At 37.7% G+C, this 23,822-nt stretch overlaps 1 protein-coding gene and 1 long non-coding RNA gene across 2 annotated transcripts; both read left to right on the forward strand.

Moving 5' to 3' along the window:
- The first annotated feature begins 2,819 nt into the window (after nucleotides 1–2,819).
- Nucleotides 2,820–21,545, forward strand: c1qtnf6b (C1q and TNF related 6b). Its single transcript, XM_007231207.4, has 3 exons — nucleotides 2,820–3,031; nucleotides 11,651–11,851; nucleotides 18,166–21,545. The coding sequence occupies exons 2-3, from the start codon at nucleotides 11,659–11,661 to the stop codon at nucleotides 18,708–18,710; spliced, it is 738 nt and encodes a 245-aa protein (XP_007231269.3). The 5' UTR covers nucleotides 2,820–3,031; nucleotides 11,651–11,658; the 3' UTR covers nucleotides 18,711–21,545.
- On the forward strand, nucleotides 14,357–15,256 carry LOC125802249 (uncharacterized). The gene is made up of 2 exons (XR_007439276.1): nucleotides 14,357–14,634; nucleotides 15,137–15,256. It is a non-coding gene; the product is annotated as an uncharacterized LOC125802249 (long non-coding RNA).
- Nucleotides 21,546–23,822: the final 2,277 nt, after the last annotated feature.

The following is a 23,822-nucleotide window of genomic DNA, read 5'->3' on the forward strand; positions in this document are numbered from 1 at the left end:
CACAGTACATTCAGATAGTTCTTAAAATTAAGTCATGATAAATCTACTGATGAGCACAAATGAAAGTAGTAAGTAGGATACGGAAACGGATTCTACAGTTATTTCCTTGAAAAAACTCTTTCAAAGTTATCAGTGCCTCTTTTTCTATGTCGGGGTCCTCATAATTTTACCAGTGAAGTGTGAAGCTATTTGGTGTAAAAATAGTGATTTCTTGGCATGGATGGCATGTCCCTATTGCTAGCATTGTAAGACTGTTGGGAGCATCGACTAAAATTGATGTTTTTCGGAAATCTGTGGGGTGAATGGAGGTGGACTATTTTACAAAAGTTCATATATTCATATATCATGTTTTACTATACCCCAAGTCCATTTCATACCAGAGTTCTCCTTTAATTCAACTGTAGCACAAAGCATACATTATTGTTGATTATAGAGATTCTTTTAAGTCTATTCTCTTCTGTTCGTCCCATGGCAAGAAAACCAACAAAACTGGTCTAAACAGATTGTTTTCCATTGAAATACTGTTAAACAGAAAAATAAAATTTATTTCCGCTTAATTTTGGCAGGAGTTCCGTCACCATACTGCCCCTCCAGCAGAGCTTACTATTGAAATCTGTTTGCTCATTACACCATGTTTTGTTTACAATGCACATATTTGACGAAACAGGCGCCTCATTAAATATAATGAAAGCCTGTTAACAGCCAGATCCATATGTTGCCCTGCCAATTAGTGGTGAACCTACGATACACTCTCTTCTGCTTTGAATGATTTTGACTGAAAGCAGAACGCACTGTCCAGTCTGCCTGCTGCTTGCTGCTGAACAGTGAACAGGGCAAATAGAATAAACTCATTTAGACTCATGTTTAGAAAATCTTGTACTGTCGGTAATAATAATGAGGCTTAGGAGTATATAGTGCTTCCATATGTTTCCTTGCGATGAATTTTGTTTGACTGGAGATGTACACACAGTTCCCAACAACTCGTTAGTTACACTCCGTGTAGTAGATATTCACATACAGTGGCAATGGAATTTTGGGCTAAGAGAGTTTTAGGTGGATTTTTGCACATCCTTGCAAAAGGCTTCTAACAAGCTACATTTACATTTAAGGTATTTAGGAGACTTCCTTATCCTTATGCAACAGTGCTTTGTTGTTTACTTCAATATATCCATAGCTAGTTTGTACTAGGACTAGGATCAAGAGATACACAAAGCTTGATCATGTTTAGAACTTATTTTGGGACTTGCATTGTTTATTACACTTGCTCTCCGGGGAAGTGTTAAACTAAGCCCACTGTGTGGAGGCTATATTTTAATTCTTGCTAGCTCTCACTGTGAATTGCTTACATGCTTTAAATAACAGTGCTATGTTAAATTCATCCAGACGGAGATAATAATAATAATAATAATATCCGTCTGGAAGAATAATAATTCATCCAGACGGATAATAATAATAATAATAATAATAATAATAATAATAATAATAATAATAAATAATTTCTGTAACATCTACAGATAACTCCATAATCAAGCACACTTACAACAAAAAAATGGATTTTATTGTACAATAACTGTCTTTAGGCTGAATTTATAATGTCTTTGCAAATACATCTCTTACTGGAATATACATCCATCATGCATAACAGTTCGGCCAGCACACTTAGGAGCACTCTGTAGTTCTTTAACTGAGAACAATAATGGACACATTTTTAATGCTATTTAGAACAATTTGTAGCATTATATTTCGTAGGAAAATGCATTGTTGTTGCTTAGCTAAAGTGTACTCTGCTTTCAGACTCTTGCTACATGGTGTTGATAGTTACTTTGGTATCTATCTCAGGTGGATGCTGTGGTGTTGCTAGGTTATTGCTATAGTTTCACAGATGGTTGCTATGAAGTTTTTGTTTGGCAGTTTGTTTTGTTTCTCTATGTGGTTGCATTGGTGTCCTAGGTGGTTGCTTAGCTGTTGCCAAGTGATGGCTGTAGCACCCTATGTTACTGGTTGAGTGTTAAAAGTGTATTTTAATCATTTTAACATTTAAAGGCTGCCAGGCTGCTTTTCCACCCCATTCATTCCACTGGGATATATCCGGAAAAATTCATTGCTATGTGGAAACTGTGCACATGCAATGTGTTTTGCAATATGCAACAATACAAACTCCACTAACATTGAAAAAAGGACCTTTTATCAAGGAAAAGATCCTCTGAGCATTTAACTGTTTTTTGTTGTTGTAATAGCCTTTTGTTAGTATATTTATTAGTCTATACATTTTTTTTTGTTTTTCCTCCTACCAACAAAATGAAGGGGCAGTGATAAAAAGGCAGCATATTCTGAACATCTTCTTAAAAAGATGTATTCAAACAGTTTTTTGGAATAATGCCATGGCATAATTTAATGGAATAACACTGGTCAAAACATGTTCAGACAAACTCTGAGAGGATATGGACTGAAAGAAAAGTAACATTGTAAAAATGAGCATCAGAGCAGATTACTATAGATTACAACACAAGGCTCTACCAGGTCTTCTGGAGGAAACATCTGCTCAGGACCAGTCTTATGCAGTGTGCTGCAAAACTGCACTTAAAGTTAAGATGCCCTCAGGGAATGAGGGGGCTTGAGGGGGAGAACCAGGAAAAGAAGACAGGGAGGAGGGGGGGGGGGGTGAATTGCAGAGCTGGAGAGAATGGAGAAGAAAAAAAAAGGTTCAGTGTTCATGAGGGAAGTCCTCCAAGAACAAATGAGAGAGAGAGAAAGAGAGAGAGAGAGGAACTCCTCCAAAAAAAATGAGAGAGAGAGAGAGAGTGGATAGAAGAAAAGGAGAGAAAGAGAGAGAGAGAGAAACTCCTCCAAAAAAAGGACAGAGGGAGAGAGAGAGGAACTCCAAGAGAAATTGAGAGAGAGAGGGTGGATAGAGGAAAAGGAAAGAAAGAGAGTAACAGAGAGAATAAGAGAGACAGAAAGAGAGAGAGAGTCTGTGCAGCTGATAGACTCACAGAGTCAGCAGTTGGACCGGGTGCATGAGGACACGCTGGTGAGTGATCCTTCCTGAACATTTCGTCAAACCTTATCAATGAATACCTGTCAATTATCACTAGTCACTGCTCATTTTTATGGTTGTGCAAGTGAATGAGATTGGCCAGACCAAACTGTGAATTTATGACTCTTTCTCTCTCTCTCTCTCTCTCTCTCTCTCTCTCTGTGTTAGTTTGAGAAGGGGGGGGGGGGTGCTATGCTGCTAATGCTATGCTCTGTCTTGCTGACACTTCAGTGTCTGTACTGTATCTACTCCAGTTATTAGTAAAAGAGGTATTGTTGCTGCTTCCTGTGAGGACGTGGCTCTTTCCCTGTGTTTCCCTCCTCTCCCTTGAATTAAAACATCTGGGTCTGGGAAGGTTCAGTTTTACAGCCTTTACACTTCAATTAATCGCCCTCTGCAGGCTCACTCAGGAAACACTCAGTAATCTCCTGTGGATACTTTGAGGTTTGGGTCAGTCTGCTAAAGCAGTAACTGCCTGTCCTGTTTATGTGAGAACTACATTATTTAAAGTGCCAAAACTCTTCTGTGGAGAGAAGTGCTGTAGAAGGACAGCTTTTGGTTTGCTGAGGTGACTGTCAGCATGTTTTGTGAATTTGTTCAGGTCTTGAGACACTGGCTCCTGCAAGTTTTAGGCTTAAAAAGATGAAGATGTTTAAGTATTGTAGGGTATCTAGGATTTCCTCAGTAAGGTTCCATCAAGGGGCCACAATATTCATAGAGGAGCTAAGTATTATTTTACCAGTTGTAACATATTCAAACACTTGAATGTAGCTAAATTTAAAAACACAGTAACATCTATAGAGTTAATTTTGTGTAATTTTGAGTTAAGGTTTTACACAAAAAAGAAAATCTGCAATTACAATTTGAAGAATCAAAAGGAAAAGTGTATGTTGCAAATTCAAAACAGAAAATATCAAATATATATTTTTAATATAACTCATTGTACTCATTCATTAGCATTTGTAGTTATTTAAAAATTTGCATGTGGATTTTGCCTGTATTTGATTTAGTTTTGTGCATTTTGTTGGATAAATTTGCTTCTGCAATCTCTACTATTTTTTAATAATTTTGTGTAAAACTTTTGGCTCAAAATGAACTCCATAAAAATAAACTTACTTACATTTTACTGTATATAGACAAAATACTCCTAAAGAGACACAGCATGTGTTTAAACATATTATATTACATAATATATTTATACATTAAAATATCTCTCGTACATAAGCTGCAATCATGCTGCACATTCATATTGTGCTCTTTAGCACCACTAGTGTTTGGGTAGATACGTGCATTCATCTATAATCTGATCATCACTCTCAGGCAAAGGACAGCTGAGTGTCAGGACAGGGGCAATTCAGGGGGCAATCAGTTTATAGCTGGGGCCATTGCTACTGTTGCCATGCCCCTAGAATGGTCAAAGCATGTGTATACTATTTATTAACCCAATAAGATAAAAAGACTGAACACCCAGTTATCTCTCTGTGATTCTACTGTTTACTCTACTTGAGAGCCACATGCTAATTATTAAGCTAAGAGGAATATAACTGAGTTTTTGCTGAAAAACAAATGTGTAGCACTTTGGAAATACATTATTTTAGGTAGCACCTAAAAGCCTGACATGATTTGACTATTTGATCCTCTAAAACCTGAGGTTTTCCTCATAATGTATTGAACTGTATTTGAACATTTCTATAAAAAAGAATATCAAGAGGGCTATCAAGCATATCTCAAGCATATGTATGTTTTAAAGTCATATTGCCCAGCCTTATTAACCAGCCAGTGTTAAACAAAGGCTTTTTTTCCATTATTAATATTAATAGATATAATGCAGCTATAATTCAACATTTACTCAATGTTTGTTGCTTTCTTTGATGGCTTTTATACATATTATTATAGTAAAATTCCAGTTTGTACTCTACTCTACAGTATTCTACTGTACTGTAGTGAATACATAAAGACAATTTAGTACATTATCAATTTATAATTATTTTTGCGTTTCACCTTTTATGGATTGGCTGTGGTAGTCAGCCTGCTTGTTAATGTTAATTAGCTCCAAGCTAACAGTACTTTAGTACTGTCGGCCATCAGACATGTTCAAAAAGCTCTGAAAATTCAGCTTCAGCCCATTTAAATGATTTGTGGGCTGTTACTCTGTGTGTTGGACATTTTCTTTGATGGATATAAGTTATAATAACTTATTAGACACTGAAATACTGAGAAATGAAGGAAGGAAAAGAAGTATGAATGCAGGATGGATAGAGTGGGTGAAAATGGAAGATGAATATGAAGCAGGCAAGGTGACAAATGCTGTAAATAAACTTAATGTGTAATTTTAGAATTGAGCCATTGCACTGTTACTGATTACTACTGTAAGTGGAGCAGCTGGCTAGGAAAGAAGGAAAAGAGCCTGACAGTATGTTTATTAATCTAAACCAACCCAGAAAACTGCCACTTGTGAGAAATGGGGACAGGAAAGCTTCCAAAGACTCTGTTTAACATTCCTGAAACTCTGTTAAATACAAAGGATTTCCCAACTCAGAATACAGTAACTTAGGTGGAGACAGGCCCATATGCCTCAGTAATCAAATCTCTGGAGGACTGACAGTGGAGGCTGGGCTTTTTCCAAATACATCTGCAAAAGGCTGTTAAGTAATGAAGCTGGTCTATTATTGTGCAACACATAAAGACAGAAGGGACTGGGAAAGGGTTTATATACATATAAACATATGCACAGATAAGCAGATAGGCTTGTCACAATGACCTTGTTGGTTTATGCAATACCGTATTTTTCGGACTATAAGGCGCACCGTATTATAAGACGCACTATCAAAGAACGCCTATTTTCTGCTATTTTTCCATACATAGGGCACATCGCATTATAAGGCGCGTTAAGTGACACTAGAAAGGGTGCCTATATCAAAGTGAACAGGGGTGGCGCCATGTTTCCCTTCCCCCACCGGGGGTGGTCGCTTGCCGGTGGAGCGTCTCAGTATACAAATCTAGCTCTTTCAAAGTCAAACGAGTGCTGGATATTAATCTACACAGATTCCTCTCCTGAAAACTGTTTATTTGGGTGAGTAACGTGCTTCAGTTTATTTACAGTAAGCTTAGATTTCCAGATGTCCACTAAGGCTTGCTGCACCAGCGTTAGCATAGCTATCCGCTAGCACGCTAGCTAGTCACCTAAACTAGTAAAGTTAACCCAAACTTAAACGACAGCGTTACACTGAGTAATCCTGCGTGTTCTGGTAAGACAGTGAGATATTAGCTAGCGATTCGTCCCCCGTAGCTTGTTTTAACACTGTAAACAAGCAGATTACAGGCTGATAAAACTCACCTCTGAGAGAGTTAGCGCTTAGCATCTAGCTAATGCTAGCCAGGCAAAGCAGCACAGACTTACAGGCCGATAACTCACCTCTGAACGGTGAACGCTTAGCGATTAGCATCTAACTCTAATAATACTGCTCCAGCAGTATTAAAAGTGCTAAATTTAGAAAATACTGATCTCTGAACAGTGAAAAAGCTAGCTAGCTAAGCGGTTAGCATCTAGCTAATGCTATTGCTGCTCTGCACGGAGTGTGTGTTTACTGCTCCTTACACCTGACGGGTAAAATTTAGATAATACTGATCTCTGAACAGTGAATAAGCTAGCTAATGCTATTTGCTGCTCCAGCCTCGGAGCTGCACGGCTCTGGACTCTGTATAGCACTGAAACTCTCTATAACGCTGCACAGAGTGTGTGTTTACTGCTCCTTACAACCTGACGAGTAAAATTTAGATAATACTGATCTCAGTGAATAAGCTAGCTAGCTTAGCGGTTAGCATCTAGCTAATGCTATTGCTGCTCAGCCTCGGAGCTGCACGGCTCTGGACTCTGTATAGCACTGAAACTCTGTATAACGCTGCACGGAGTGTGTGTTTACTGCTCCTTACAACCTGACGAGTAAAATTTAGATAATACTGATCTCAGTGAATAAGCTAGCTAGCTTAGCGGTTAGCATCTAGCTAATGCTATTGCTGCTCAGCCTCGGAGCTGCACGGCTCTGGACTCTGTATAGCACTGAAACTCTCTATAACGCTGCACGGAGTGTGTGTTTACTGCTCCTTACAACCTGACGAGTAAAATCCATACAAAAGGCGCACCGTATTATAAGACGCACTGTCAATTTTTGTGAAAATTAAAAGTTTTTAAGTGCGCCTTATAGTCCGAAAAATACGGTATATTGCCCCAGAAATAATTGTTATAACCATATTATTGTAATTATAAAACCCTTTCATACCACTGATATAATGATAATATACAACACAATAATCTGATTTAGAGCCCTTGTTAGCCACTCTATGCTACTTTGAATGGTATGATGATGCACTCTTGCCCCAAACACTGCTTGCATCAGCATATAAATAAAAAAAGTGAGATTTCGGAAAGTCCCTGGAAGTCTCTCACTTCAGTTCTGTACTCTGTTGTAACTAATCCAGACTGCAGGGTTTGCTTATCGTGCTTTGATGCTTTGGCCAGTAACCAAAAGACGCTGTATGACCCTTATCTTAGATGTTGTCCTGCTAAGATATATTTGTCGAGTTAAAGGCTTTAACTGCATGCAATACTATGTAGAAAATTCTCAGCCCCTAAGGCTCTAACCTGGTGGCTATAGACTTCTATTACTGGTCTTTGTCTTGGTTGATTCACAACATTTAGGTTGTTGCAGAGCTGAATACTGGCAATCCCTGTATTAAGAGGAATTGTACCCTTCTCACAGAGCTCTGTTATAAGAGTGACATGAGTCCATGGTTAAAGCCCGGCTACCTTGAGGACAGGTTCCACTGAAAACAGCTGGACATAAATGAATACTTACAGGGTTAAACTGGCTCTTAGAACCATAGGTTCATCTTATAATTATATGCATCCATAACAGTGTTTATTTGGATCTAGGGGGCAAGCAGTGCTCCATCTCTCTGCACTCTAACGGGTTTAATCCTTTAATCCTGATGCGACCAGCATGGCAAGCAAGATCAAGGTGTCGATGTATTGGAATTCATTTTAAGAGATGCCAGAACAGGCCTACTACCAATGATGGTGCTGACAGTGTAAAGACTGCTGGGTCATTCAAGCCTCTGGATCTTCAGTGCTATTTGGTGGTTATGGTCATAGAGTTAAAGCAGATATATACAGTAGCTTTTTTAAATCTATCTAGTTTTGAAAGCACACATCATTATTATTTTTAATGTACAAATCAACTGCTTACATTCATGGCTAGCTCTATTTGACAGTTAGCATGCTGGATAATCTAGCATACTAGTTCTTAAACAACCAACCAACCAGAAACATGAACAATATCCAATACATTTATAAAATTTTAAGAGTTCAGAAATTTATATTTGGTGGAATATGCTGTTTTTTATTTGCAGTTTTCATGCATTCTGGTATGTTCTCCTCCACCAGTCTTACACACTGCTTTTGGATAATTTTATGCCACTCCTGGTGCAAAAATTCAAGCAGTTCAGCTTGGTTTGATGGCTTGTGATCATCCATCCCCCTCTTGATTATATTCCAGAGGTTTTCAATTTGGTAAAATCAGCAACAGGTATGAAGTGTGTGTGTGTGTATGTGTGTGTTCGTGTGTGTGTGTATGTGTGTTTAAAAGAGTGAAGCTCAATGAATAAGCACCACGCTGCACCACTGCCAAAAACAACACCGCTCTTAGTGCCAAGCCCTCACTTTCTCCTGCGTTTCTCTACCTCTCCTTCTCTGTTTCTACCTCTCTCACTCTCAACCTTGTTTATTGTACTTGCCAAAATTTGACCCCTATTTCTGCTCTTGTCAGAAGAAATTATCCTCAAAGTTTTCCTCTCACTCTGGCCTTTCTCAAATCACCAGCGCTGACCAGCTGCCCTCAGGGGCCACTTTGAGATTCAGTCTCCAGGGAGTAGATGCATGATTTACGGCAGGTTTCTGCCAAGTTAAATGCAGTTACTACACAAATACTAGTACACTCAGCATGTGCTGACACTGGTCTCCAGCATGCACCTGGAGGAGGTTGAGTATTTATTTGGCCGGACTGGACAGAGGGCAGACCATTTTATTTAAGGTAGTCTTGAGTTTTACATTAACTCTTTGTGTATAGCAACCAGGGTTACATTCTGCTCTTGAACTGTCTGTAGTATTGGTTGTGATTTTGGATTTTACAGCATTTAACAGGATTTAATGTAAGTATTCACGTTTAAATGTGTAAATGTGCTACTGCAGTATCTGTTTTTTGATTTATAAAGAACTATTTTTGCAAATGAGATGTCTGTCAAATTGAAGGGTGATGTGAAGGTTTTTTACCATTTTCCAGGTCCTCCACACTCAAACAAGGTAATGTGGGCAATATAATACCAATATAAGAGGCATCCCTCAAAGAACCCCTTGTAGAACCTTTTTATCTAGAGTGTTGAATGCATATTGGATTTATGGTTAGAGTTATTAGTAGCGTTTTAATGTTGCTGGACCAATGTTAAATATCAGTTATTTACCACTACGTCTTAGAGCATAAACAACAATGTTAGAATTAAACATTATTTGGACAATAACCTTAGAGTGTACTTTACAAGTAAATGTAGTTTCAATTTTAAAAAGACATCAACATGAGATGTTTAGAAGATGTTAAATAGTAGTTACTTATTAACGCGACTTAAAAACAAACAATATTAACAACTTAACAATGTTAGAATTTCGATGTTAGAGTTTTATTGTTATTTAGATACTAACCTTATGGTGTGCTATGCAAGTAAGTATTTTGTTTTTATGGAAGATGTTAATACTATCAAAATCTAGCAATGTTTGAATTTCCTGTTGTGTGAATGTTAAAATTATGAAATGTATCAGATGTTGGATTTTGATCACTATACCCCACACAGTTATATTTTGTTATACTGTGTCAACATAACATTGACATGAGATGTTTAGAAGATGTTGTATTTTGTTTATGTACCACCATCACTTAAAACTACATGGATCTAATAGTGTAAGAATGTCATGTAGAGTGGATGTTAACATTATGACATTTTGCAGATGTTGTGTTTACAACTAAATACTATTATTTTGTGTCAACATGTTATCGGCAAATAAATGTTTAAAAAAAAGTTTCATTTTGGTTACTTATTACTATAGCTTAACAGCTTAACATAGTTAAAGGCAACAGTAATAGACAACACACTGTACTAGTGTCTAATGATGTTAGAATTTGACATTGTGTGGATGTTAATGTTATGACATTTATCAGACAATACGCTTTATCATCAAATCTCACAAATAAATAAGTATTACGTTGTAGGCAGTACAATTTTAACTTTAAACTAACAACATTTTAGAATATAACAATGTTAGAATTCATGTTGTTTGGATGTTAAAGTTAGGAAATTTAGCAGATGTTGGGATTTGGTCATCAAACCTCACAACTAAATTTTATTTTACGTAATTTAAGTTATTTAAAATCACAGATTAAAACTAACAACATATTGACATCTAACAGTGTTAGAATTCAAGTTGTGTGGACATTAACTTGACTTAAAACTAACAACACATTACTTGTGAGGATCAATGTTAGAAAAGATCTCCTTTCAGGGCAGATGAATCCGATTCCAGGTTATGTTTAGTCAGAGAGAGAGAGAGTTAGCAAAAACTTCACTTCACCGTGTCTTTGTTTTTACTCAGGGTGAATGAGCTACTGAGGTCTGAGTTTCCCCTTCTGAAGTCTCCATTGCTCCACCAGCCTCTATCGTTTAGTAAAACTCAGCCGGATCCTCTTTTAGAAGCTGTACTTGTGATGTAAAGGCCGTAAAGATGCATGACGTGGCCAAAAGAACTCCCATGAAACGCGACCTGACACCCGAGTTTTAAGAATTAATATATTAGGCTTAGCAGGGATGGTCGTTCCAGCACACTGGTACCATTAAACACAATATTTTATCCCTTTTCCACTCAGAAATGCTTCTGCTTTCAGTTTAGAAACAAAATAATACGGACTTTAAGTAGGCATTAGAAGTTGTTCTGAAATAGAATTTTGCTTTTACAAAGTCACAAGCTAAATCCAACCAGATGTCAGTGTCAATTAATATTAAAGGCTAATTAGATAGAGATAAATGACATTAACCCATATTAAACATTGTTTTTCTTCTCTTGTTAAGCTACTCTTTAGGAGATAAAAGGTTAATCCCCCTACAGTGTCTCTTCATTAGTTGTCAGAGGTAGTAAGTGGATATCAAGCCAGCAGCAGATTCAGTATTGAATGCTTTGCCTCCTTCAGTGCTGTAATTTGCCCGTGCTGTCTCGCAGAGGTCCGGAGGAGTTGCAGTTCATGATGTTATTGGATGGAGCCTGATTTATTTGCAATGGGCCGTTCCTAATGAATACATATTAGCCAAGCATCTGCTACAATTAGCCTGAGGCTCCAGCAGCACTGAGAGCAGCCATTATCAACAAAGAGTTCATTACTTTCCCTCACTACCTCCACAAAGACTTACTCAAACATCCCTCTCTCTTCCCTCTCCCTCGTTTCATCTCCCCTTTCATTTTCTTCCACCTCTCCTCCCGTGAACTGTGGCTTTATCTCTCTATCCTTCTCTCTCCAGGTGTGGTCATGTCTGGATTCTTTCTGCCTGTGCTGTTGCTCCTCCCCCTGGTGGCGTCTGTCCCCTCCCCCTCCAGGCCGCCTCCCAAATACTGCCGCAGGTGCTGTGATCACCTGGAGCCACCCCTCAGCTCATCCTCCCGCCCTGTGGCCTATCAGGCGCCGGAGGTTCGCACCTTCATTAACATGACCATTCTCAAAGGTAAACCATGTGACAACACAATATGTTAGAATGCATTCTGTTTATAGTGGCATGAAAAAGTTTGGAATTAGTGTTTGTAATAGAATAAAAGTATTTTACTTGAAGATAAGTTTCTATCAACTTAAGAACACATATAAAATATTTTTAAAAAGTTAAAAAAATAAATTATTACTAATTATGAAGCATAACCGCTTGGAGTGTCTTTCTGTTTGTTTGTGGGATTGTGGGATCCCCATTCTTCCTTAAAAAAGGCTTTAATGTCTGTAAGATTCTTGGGTGGTCTTGTTACACTGCTTATTTGAGGTCTGCTTTTTTGAGGTCCAGATCTTTGCTGGTATTTAATTGAAAATATTCTCCTCTATGTCAGTAAATGTTTCCTGTGGCACTGGCTGCAACACAAACCTAAAGCATGGCGGACCAACCCCTGTTCTTTACATTTAGAGAAGTGTTCTTGTCCTTAAATTCTGCACTTTTTCCTCTTAACATATCGTTTCTCTTTCATTGCAGACAGAAATTTCCATTTTAACTTCATTAGTTTATAAAACATTTTCAAAAAGAACTTGGTTATTTCAGACATCCCAAGTTGCAAAAGTTGATTTCAGGGACGTCTGTCGCCTGTGTGCAGTTTGGGGCACTCGTTCTGAATTCCGGGAGATTATATGTGACTCGCGGGCATCAGGGAGCCCCTACCGAAATGAGGGAGACTCCCGCAGCTTCAGGGAAACTTGGTTTGTCTGTTATTTGATGAGAGTGCAGGAAACGTTTTCTTCTAGATTTAGGTTTCCATGAATTCTCTAAAACACTGGTATAATGTTATCGCACGGTTTAAACAATCTCATTAGACATCATTTATTTGCATGCAAGTTTTTGTTCCTTATATTTACTGTAAATGTTGTCATTATTCCATGCTGAAATTAAACAATAATCTGAGAATAGATATCAGAATTTTAAGGCTACATTTACATTACAAGTCTTATTTATAAGCTCAGATTGATAAATGTACAGTTTATCACCTGTTGTGCCAAATTCAATCTACCATAGAGAATCAGGTTTCCTGTACATGATGTTTTATAGTTTGTTCATCTGAATGTAAACTTAATATTAACATTAATATTAGCCTATCATGTTCTATCACGATGGGGAGTCAACATTTTGATGACAACAGCACAAAGCACATGTATACAGGCAAAAAGATGCATGAAATCCAATCTGATCATTCAAATTCATGTTGCATGGGACCTCATATGAAAGTGACTCAGAACAATCTGATTTGAGTCATTTCAGTCTAGTAATAAAGTCAAAATGGGACTGCATAGGTCATCCTAACTCATGTAACTCATGTAGCTGCTAAGTATGCCTGATTTGTAATTCCTTACTGAAATGTTCAGTGTGTTCGTGTGTGTGTCCGATCTTATCTAGAAGCAGAAACACTCTGGTCTCTCTCTAAATAGATCCAGATGATTTAGTTATTTATTTTTTTTTTTTTCCAAAAACACATGGATAGTGACAGTCTTGAGCGCTGTGTATGTGTTTAATTAAATGTCTAAGGGGACAGAGCCATGTGTAATTTATTGTTATTCTTGCATTCTTTGATCTAAGAAGAATGGAGGAGATCTTCCACCAGGCGTAACCCAGAAATGAACCTAAACATGCTCTGACTTTCTTCCCATTCCTCACTCTCAAGGGGTTTCTTGCACACTTTATAGAGTTATAGCAGTCATTTCTCTTCTTGCTTTTATGATGATAGCCTTTTGAATGAGATTTAATATGTTGTCAACTTTGGATCTGTGTGTGGAGTGGTTTGTTGCAACCAGTAACCCTACCTTTTTTGCACATTCTGGTGCACTATTTCAACAGGACAATGCTCATCCACATACTGCTACCATTTTCGAAGTTTTCGAAGTGCTTAGATAGCTATTTATTTTGAGCAAAAGAACTCTAGGTTCTAAAAGAAGGTTCTGTTCAGGCTTATAAGAACCTTGGTGCCTTTCAGTGATTTGTTTGCACCAGTTTCATGGAACTGCCACAGAATACGTCATCAACAGTTGCACAACAGTCCTCAGTTCTGAAGAACCACACTGAAGAGCCTAATTTTCTTTGGTTCAAGCTGGTAATGGACTTTTTGTGTTTCAGAACCTATTATTGTTTGTGGAAATGCAGAATGGTTCAAATTTAGGTGCACAAACTGGAATGGAGGCTATTCCACATTGGTGGAAAAGGACTACACTGCAAAAAAACATATCTTAGAAAGTAAAGTGATCTAATTTCAAGGCAATATATCTTATTTTTAAGCAATGTTTTAGTGCAAGATTATTTTGCGTATTTTAGAAATAATAATCTTAATCAGCCTTACATAGAATTTTCACCTTATTTTAAGTAATTCGAACTCAAAATAAACTTAAAAATTCACTAGTCAGTGAATTCTGATTCTTGCATTTCAGATTATTTTAAGATTAATTTAACCCCACTGTATAAGCATATATGTTTTGGCTTAATATAGGCATATATTAGCTGCGGTCCAATCTGAAGGGAGCTGCCCAACTAGGCAGCATTTTCAGGCAGCATAGGCGCGCTCCCGAGAAAAGGACTGTCCCATTCGGAAGGTGGCATGTGCTGCCTACCTGGGCAGCTGCCTTATTTTACCCCAATTCTGAAGGCAGCGTGAGATGTATCCTTCACGGCGAAGGCAATCCCATGATGCATTTCACCAGCTCAGAGTTCCAGCGCTCAGATTTAAAAACATGGCGGACGGAGCCGGCCTGTCACGGAGTTTCTGTACAAATGTGAGTAATTCCCTCCTGTATTTCCACTCACCGCTGCGTGGGTTTATCAAACTAGCATATTTTAGACTGTTTTAAGTTGTTTTCCATCGTTGTTTTCGCCTGTACTTCATTTAATGTAAGACCTGACCGGCGGAAGCTACCGTTAGCTTATCGCGCTAATTTACCGGGTAAGCTAACACGCATCTAGCCGACTTACAGAGTACCAAACGCGGCTGCAGCGCTGAGGAAACCCCCGCTAGGAAACAAAGACACCCTGGCCGTCCAGTGTAAAAAGTTTTAACTGTTTTAAGTCACTGTTACGTATAACTAAGTGATTTACTGTGTAAATAGTGTAACACTGTAGAATAACCTGTAATTCAGTGATTTAATGTGTAAATAGTTTAATTGTTAGAGGGAATAACTAGAGTTACCTGTAACTGAGTGATTTACTGTGTAAATAGTGTAATTATGAGCGTGTTCTCCATAAACCGCTGTTACTAATTCAGATTTATTTTTTCCACAGGGATGAACGTGGGCCGGGGAAGGTGAACTCTGGTCAGACCGGCTGGAGGCAGCGTTAGCTCCCTTTATGAATATATATATTTTTTCTTTGAATGTAATAAAGTTTTCTCTCTTAACATTATTATTTTTGCTTGCTGTGTGTTTATTGTCACTATGCTTATTGTAGTATCACATCTCAACTAGTGGGTATGGGTAAATAAAAAAAAAATAAAGTTTATGAATCATGTGTTTTATGCAACTAAAAGATAAAGATATAATAAAAATTAGCTGACTGTGTATGAATGTACTATTGTGTGAAACGTAGCTTAGTTTGATAATTTAGCTCTGGCTCATACAAAATATTTATTATATTATGGTTTCATTACTCATGCATTTCTACAAAGCATCTAATCAAAAATAAAATAAATGCATACATAAAACTGACCATACTCTGAGAATGAAGTGAGGAAAAGTGTATAATTAAAGTAAATCATGAATATTTAAATATCTGTAATATTTGGATGAGTAAAAGAGAAATAGCTGCCGCTGCATTGAGATTTATCCCGAGGTAAGTGATCATTAACTTTAGTTATTTATAAACAAGCTCACGGGCACAGCGCGCTAGACGTGATGACGTATGCTGACTCCAGAGCGTGTCCCGAACGCGCTGCCTTATAAGATCCCTTATGGGTGAAAATGCTGCCGAACGAGGGAGCTGCCTTTGAAGGCAATGACTACCTAGGCAGCTCCCTTCAGATTGGACCGCAGCTAATGTGTCCACTTTTTGCCAATGCAATTTTTTTTTACATTGCAGTAATGGATTGTAGCAGGACACCATTAGGAACCTCTAAAACTCCATGCCAAAATATGCGTTATATTCTACATCTGATTGTAATATATGTTTTTCCTTGTTATCTGCCCTAAGATTTGGTCAGCACCTTTGGAATACAAGGCTTTCTGATACAAACTCAAAATGCCTCAGAGACTCCCCCAGTGCCCAAGACATCCACACTGTGGATAACAGTTAAGGAATGCGAACAGCCTCGGCCGCAGTGGAAAAAGCTGCACATCAGTGACCGTAACCTAAGCCCTCTGCACGAACAGCACACAATTCATCCTCTCCTTATTTCAAAGTTAGAGAACATGAAGCAGTTCAGTGGAATTCACCCTGAAATGCAATAGCAGCTCTAGAGGCATACAGATCTGGCAAGAAAGTTGCCTATGTGGCAGTAAACTACAAGCGGCAGCATGTGTGTTCTGTTTGCTCGCGTTCACAGATTACAGGAGCAGCGTGCTAGGCTGCTTTCAGACCTGCTCCAGAGACAGTCAGAGCTTACTGGAGGCTTAGCTAAAGTCACCCTGGGGTTAACTGGAACAGCCAAGTGCTGTAACAATAACAGAGTCTGTTTAGATACAGTACAGATCAACCTGAACCTTTAAAATGGGGCTTGTAAAAGAGGCTAGTACGTTCTTTTCTTTAATACCCAGATACACACACGTTTATCCTGACCTTTTATGATTGGGCCCAGTCTAAATTAGGGCAATGAGGACAGAGAAATTACAATGGAGAAAAGACAGACCATAATGTTGATGTGTTGCCGTTGGTTACACTGTGTTAGGCATGGTTTAGCACTGTTCACTCATATAATTATAGTTACGAATCCAGACTGTGCTGTGTTCAGATTACATAACCTGAACCAGGTGGTGTTCAAGGTTTTCCCCTCACCCCCTGACTCTCATGCTTTCACGTTATTTCTCTTAATATAAATACATCTGTTTACTCTTACATCTATTAATTCATTCATTTATTCATTCTTTTTCCATCCATCAATCCATACATCTGTTCACTCTTACATTCATTAATTCATTTATTAATCAACTCTTTATCCATCCATCAATCCATACACCTGTTCACTCTCTTCTTCATTAATTCATTTATTCATCAACTCTTTATCCACCCATCAAGCCTTACATCTGTTCATTCTTATTCGTTCATTCATTAATCAATTATTTATCCATCCATCAAGTATTACATCTGTTTACTCTTTCATTCATTAATTCATTCATTTATTAAATTTTCCCTCTCACATTTGAGAGGGAAATGTTTAGTCCTCCATTCATTTGTTTATCTATCCATCAATCCCTTCATCTGTTCACTCACATTCCTTCATTCATGTATTCATTCATCAACTGTCATCCATCTTAATCCCTACATTTGTTCATTCTCATTCATTAATTTATTCTTTAATTAATTCATTTATTAAATGTCATCCATCCATCAATCCAACCATCTGTTCATTCTCTTATTGACCTGTTTTTTTTATCCATTCATTAATTGATTCCATCATCAACTGTTTATTATCCATCAATACTTACATCTGTTGACTCTCACATGCATTAATTAATTAATTAATTAATTAATTAATTCCTTTACTTATTAAACTTCATCCATCTCTTAGTCCCTACATTTGTTAACTTTCATTAATTAATTATTTTATTAATTTACTCAACTTTATCCATCTCTTAATCCCCATATTTGTTCATTCATTCATTCATTCATTCATCATCAAACATGAATGAATGTTTGATCCTTACATCTGTTCACTCTCACATTTACCTATTAATTTGTCCATTCTATTTTTTATTCATTCATCGACTGTTTATCCATCTGTTATTCCATACATCTGCTGACATCTATTTCTTAAATAATTAAAATAAATATTTTACTCATGACACTTCATCCATACATTTATCTATGTCCATTCATCCATAATTAATTCACTTCTCCTCTAATTAATTTATCCCTTCATCTATTCATTGAGTCATTTTTGGGCAGTGGTGGCTTAGCTATCGAAGTTAAGGTTGTTGGTTTGATGCCATTATCACTGTGTGTGTATGTAAAGTGTGCTCACTAGTGTGTATGTGGGTGTTCACTGCACAAGGGGTTAAAGGTGGAGGCCAAATTCCATATGTGTCCAGCACAAGTCTGACGTATGCTTGTCTTGTCCTGTCTTTTATTAGTTCACTTATTCATCTCTTCATTCTTTGCAGGAGATAAAGGGGATCGAGGAGAAAGGGGCACACCTGGTAAAACAGGTGCAGATGGTCCTCAAGGCTTCAGAGGGGCCACGGGTGCTAAAGGCAGCAAAGGCCAGGCGGGAGCCCCTGGAGATCCCTGTAAGACTCAGCACTCCGCCTTCTCAGTGGGCCGCCGGAAGTCCCTGCACAGTGTGGATTACTATCAGGCGATGGTCTTTGACACCGTCTTCGTCAACCTCGCCGAACACTTCAACATGTTCAAGGGCAAGTTCTACTGCTACGTGCCGGGCATCTACTACTTCAACGTCAACATCCACACCTGGAACTTTAAGGAGACGTACCTGCACCTGATGCACAATGAGAAGGAGAAGGTGATCCTCTACGCCCAGCCCAGCGACCGCTCCATCATGCAGAGCCAGAGCGTCTTGCTGAACCTGGAGCTTAATGACGAGGTATGGGTGCGTCTCTACAAGCGCGAACGAGAGAACGCCATCTACAGCGACGACGTGGACATCTACATCACCTTCAACGGCTATCTGGTGGCTCCTGCTTCTTAGGAACAGCCTTGAATAATAGAGTTCCCAAATATCTGACGTGGATTAAGGTTTCTTTCAGGTTCTCTCAGGGAAGATTGGTGCGGATGGTGTTCTCTGGAGAAGATGCAAACAATGAATTTGTCTTTCATTTGGTAGATTTAGCTACAATTTAGCTATGATTATATTGGTGCTGAACAGGGTTGACTTGTCAAATATTGGAGCCTTGACCCTTTCCATTTTCGTGTTATGCAGTAGTCATTTTGGGAAAATGCCTTACAAGGCTATAATATTTTTTTTTTAATCTGCGTTATAGCATATATTTGATTGGCTGCAGAGCGGCCTCGCTAACTTATCAACGTCTGGAACTTAGGAAATGTACAGAAAAATTTCATAAGACTTGGATATGGAGAACAATGTTTGGGACACAAATCCACATCGCTCATACTCATACATATATCTCCTGTACTGTCTCCTGTATTACACAATAGTTACTTCAGACTGATCCTCTGTATCCTCAGTGGGTCAGGTGGGGTCTGTTTTTCCAAAACTCCTTGTACCCTGAGAAGGGGTTAGTGGAAAACAGTCCAGACTTACATCATCATTTGGCCTGGACCACCTTATTTGCCATGTCTGGAAGCAGTCCAATCCGAGTAAAAGCCTGAGTGTTGTGAGGTGTTTGGTGATGCCAGCTGGACAGGGCCCCACACTGCCATTAACAGCAATTTAGGAATGACAGGAGTGATGGAACCACAAGCCGACCTCATCCTGACGCCTGGATCCTGTGAATTATGGCCAGTGTTACGAAAGCTTTTACAAACAGTCTGTTTAATGCAAGATTTATTTTAACACAAATGTCCACAAAATTATGATTAATTACATAAAACAAGGAGGTCATGGTAAGATTTACTGACAGCACAGGTACTAAAAGGTACTAAAAAGCGATGCATTTAATTAAGCATACTGTCCTTATTATTATATTATAAATCTTAGTCTAGTATCCAGTTTTGCAATTCAAAACTAACTGTGATTTAGTACAGCTTTAATGGGAAACTCACTAAAACTACAGAGGCAAGTATATGCAAGTGTTTCTGAATTCCAGAATGGATTGCTAATAAAATTGCTGAGGGCTCAGTTTCCAAGAAACATCTTAGTATTGTGAACAGCTTAACACAGAACAAGAGAGAGTTCAGCTTGATTTTGCTTGAATTATCATTTTTGTGCTAAAAAGCTTTTGGGAAATCCACCCCTGACCGTTATTGAAGTCTTAAACTTGCAACACACTGTGAAACAGTTGTACTGTCTGTTTCTTTTTTTGTTGAGAACATTGAGTAAACATCCACAATTCATGCTAGAAAAAAGTCAAAGAAAAATGTAATAACCTGTAGATCACCCTTTGATAATGATCACCCCCAAACCACCAAACTAAATTAATTTACAAATTTAGCACTGCACATTTTGATCCGTTATTACACCTAACTGAACATCTGTAGCTACAAATAAACCTAGGTAGCGCTTAAAGTGATAGATTGGACAAAAAGCTAACTTGCACGATTGTACCCTTAAATGCAGCCAATCATGCTGCATGTTTCTGTCAAAACTGCATAAGAAAGTGAATTGTTGTTGACATAGTTAGTGTGTCATATACATAAGAATACAAGGTTTAATTATGTTGTATGTTAAAGAAGCAAACTTATATTTAATGTAAAAGTAAATTGGTAACACTTAATTAGGAGTGGTAATTGGTAAATGTTTATTACTCTTAACAGAGTATCAGTAACACATCACCATATCCGTAAAGTAGCAGTAATGAATCACCTAAATACACTGAGGTAAATATCATAAATATGTGCTGTGGAGGCATTACTTACATTAGGTAGATGTACATGAAATACATAATATGTGACTTTTACCCAAAACCTAACCCTACTCTTAACTTCAGTCCAAATTCTAACCTTAATTTTAACCCCAATATAAATTCTAACCCTAATCTTATCTTCAGTCCAAATCCCAACCTTAACCTCAGTCCAAATCCTAACCCCAATTTTCACCTCAGTCCAAGTTCTAATCCTAATCTTAACCTCAGTCCAAATTCCAACTTTAACCTCAGTCCAAATCCTAACCCTAACCTTAAACTCAATCCAAATTATATTCCTAATCTTAACCTCAGTCCAAATTCTACAGCTAAGGTCAACCTCAGTCCTAAACCTAAACCTAACTTTAACCTCAATCCAAATCCTAATATTAACCTCAACCTCAGTCCTAAACCTAAACTCAACTATAACCTCAATCCAAAACCTAACATCAACCTCAACATCTGTCCAAATCCTAACTCTAGTTTTATTCTCATGCTAAGGTTAACCTCAGTCCAAACCTGTGCCTAACCTTAACCTCAGTCCAAATTCTAACCGTAGTTTTATCCTCAGTCCAAATACTAATGCTAGGGTTAACCTCAGTCCTAAACCTAAAATCAACTTTAAACTCAATCCAAATCCTAACATCAACCTCAACCTCGGTCCAAATCCTAACCCCATCCTTATCCTCAGTCCAAATCCTAACCCAAACCTAACCCCAGCCCACATCCTAACCTTAACTCTAATCTTATCCTCAGTCCAAATCACTACCCTGTATCAGCAGGTCTGTAACAGTAATTGAGGGGGTTAGGATGGTGTATATTAGAGCTGTTTCACGATTAGTAATTTCTCATGTTAACTTCTACAGATACTGTAAACATTCCAAATAAAGTGAAAAAAAAAAAAAAAACTAAATTCAGTTTAGTTTAGTTAGTCTGTAGTAAGAGTCTGTTGATGATTTATTGAATGTTCAGATTCTGCTAAATCAGTGATATTTTGGTGATAAGTTACTGACAAATGTTTATTTTATTTAATAAGAACCACTTAAAGATTAAGTGTACCCGGTTAATCTGATGATTTTTCAGAACTGTTTTTCTTAAATTAGGATTAATTTAAAGAGAGAAATCGATATTGATTGGCATTCGAGATGAAATTAGAACTGAAGGCAAAGGAGGCCACCCATCTGTCTGTGGATAGAAACCCAGCTGGCCTAGAGCTGCTGTTTTTTTATAAAGACGAGAAACAGGAAACCACACCAGCTTACTATAATCAGTACCAGAAGGAGATAGAAGGAAAGATAAAGCAAGAGAGAGAGAGAGAGAGAGAGAGAGGGAGAGCAAGTAAGTGAGAGAGGAAAGGGTGAAGAGTTCTTAATATGTAACAAACTACCTACACACCTTCTGATTTAAGACCTTCAAGACGTTTTTTAATCCACTGCCAAGACCTGTAGAGGTAAAAGAAGTCTTGCATTTTCTAAAAGAACCGCTTTTACCATCTTCAGTGGCTAACCCTGGACACAGAAACCACTCAGGGCCTACTGACCAGAGTTAATTCAACACTGATGTTATTACTGTATAAACAGTTAAATGAGGGGCTATGGGCAGGTCACTGAGAGACAGCGTCTGAATGATTCAGGAGAACTCCTTCCATTTGGATCTTGTTAAATTAGCCCCCGAACCCACACACTAAATGTGGTCCTGCTGGCATTGGTTGACGTTTAATGTTTCAGCAGATTTTGGATCAGCATTTGATGTGTGTGTTAATGTTGGTTTCATTTAACCTTGATTTCCAAGAAAACCCACAGTGAGTGCGTTTACATAAACTTTATAATCTGATTAGTGCAGAACATCAGAGTTTTTGTCAGTAATTCAATCAATGCATTTATTGTAACTTAGGTAATGATTCAGATAATAATTCAGGCAACAATCAGATTTTTTTGCTTTGCAACCAGCCAATAAACTCCTCAAGATGATCATCATGTAAAACCTAAACTTTTTGCAGCAGAACTGAGCTGCAATATGAACAAATATCAGTTAGAAGATAAAGATTATTTTAGTTTTTCAGTTTCATCAGTGCTCCGAAAGTTTATTGTCTCCATCTCACAGGTGCTGTGTTAAACACTGCCTGCTTATTTTTATTACCACAGTCAGTTTGTAACTATTGGTAACACTTTAAAATAAGTGTACATTAATTAACAGTACTTATGATAGAAAGACATTATTAATCAATACAAAAATTTTAACTAATGTCTCAATTCATAATTAATTAACAAGGTTAACAACATTATTGAGCATTAATATTTACTAATGTTTAATCATATCTTTAATAATGTCCAATTATATTTAGTTAGAGACATTACTTGATCATTTTAAAACTATTTTTATTACTGTTTTAAGTACTGTTATTTGTGACCCTAATTGTAAAGAATTACCCAAGTATTCGTAGACTGAAAAATCTGAGAATACCCTGATTGAGAGATGAACACAATGTAACTAAACAACTAGCAACACACAAACATTTGTTCAGTTCCGTGAAGAAAGTGAAAATAACCTGTAGATTACTTTTTTTTTCCAGGAATCACCGCCAACACACCACATTTCATATAGCTGCAGATATGATTTTAAGCACTTACTTTTTCTTTTATATCTTTTATGCACACTTTTTAATGCAGCAACTGTTATTACCGTGATTACTGAGCAAAAATCCAGCTCTCTTCATCAGATTTCTTAATCTTATTTCTAGACCTTAATTCAATCTAAGAATTCCTAGCATGCTGTTTTGATGACTTTTCAAATAATCAGATTGAAAACTGCAGTAATCCGATTATAAATGTGCATGTCTGTACCCAACAGATTGAGTATAGAAACACTGTTAAACTCTGCTAAACAGTTGCATCAGAAACATCTGCGCTTCCCTTTACACCATGCTGGTTTACACCATGCATCATGCAATAGCCTAGCATCTACTGCACTATAATCCTGGCATTTACAGTGGCCTTCCAAAGTACAGCGGACAGTTTAATGATGGCAAAACTTTCGATTCTTTTAACGCATCAGCTACAACGAAAATGGAAATGTCAGTCTTCTGCTGTTTTTCTCCTGAATCATGGGCACAGGACAGGAGTGAGAAAAAGCGTTTTGGATGGGAACCTACAAAAGTCTGTAGAATACATGTACAAAGAATAACAAGCTGAAACTGAGCACTTTGCCAAAACGAACTTTGCAGTCTAGGGAACAGTTTGTTAGACATTTTGTTTACTAACACAATTAACTCTTTTTTTGAG

The sequence above is a fragment of the Astyanax mexicanus genome, chromosome 5 (assembly GCF_023375975.1).
Source record: "Astyanax mexicanus isolate ESR-SI-001 chromosome 5, AstMex3_surface, whole genome shotgun sequence".
NCBI lineage: Eukaryota > Metazoa > Chordata > Actinopteri > Characiformes > Acestrorhamphidae > Astyanax > Astyanax mexicanus.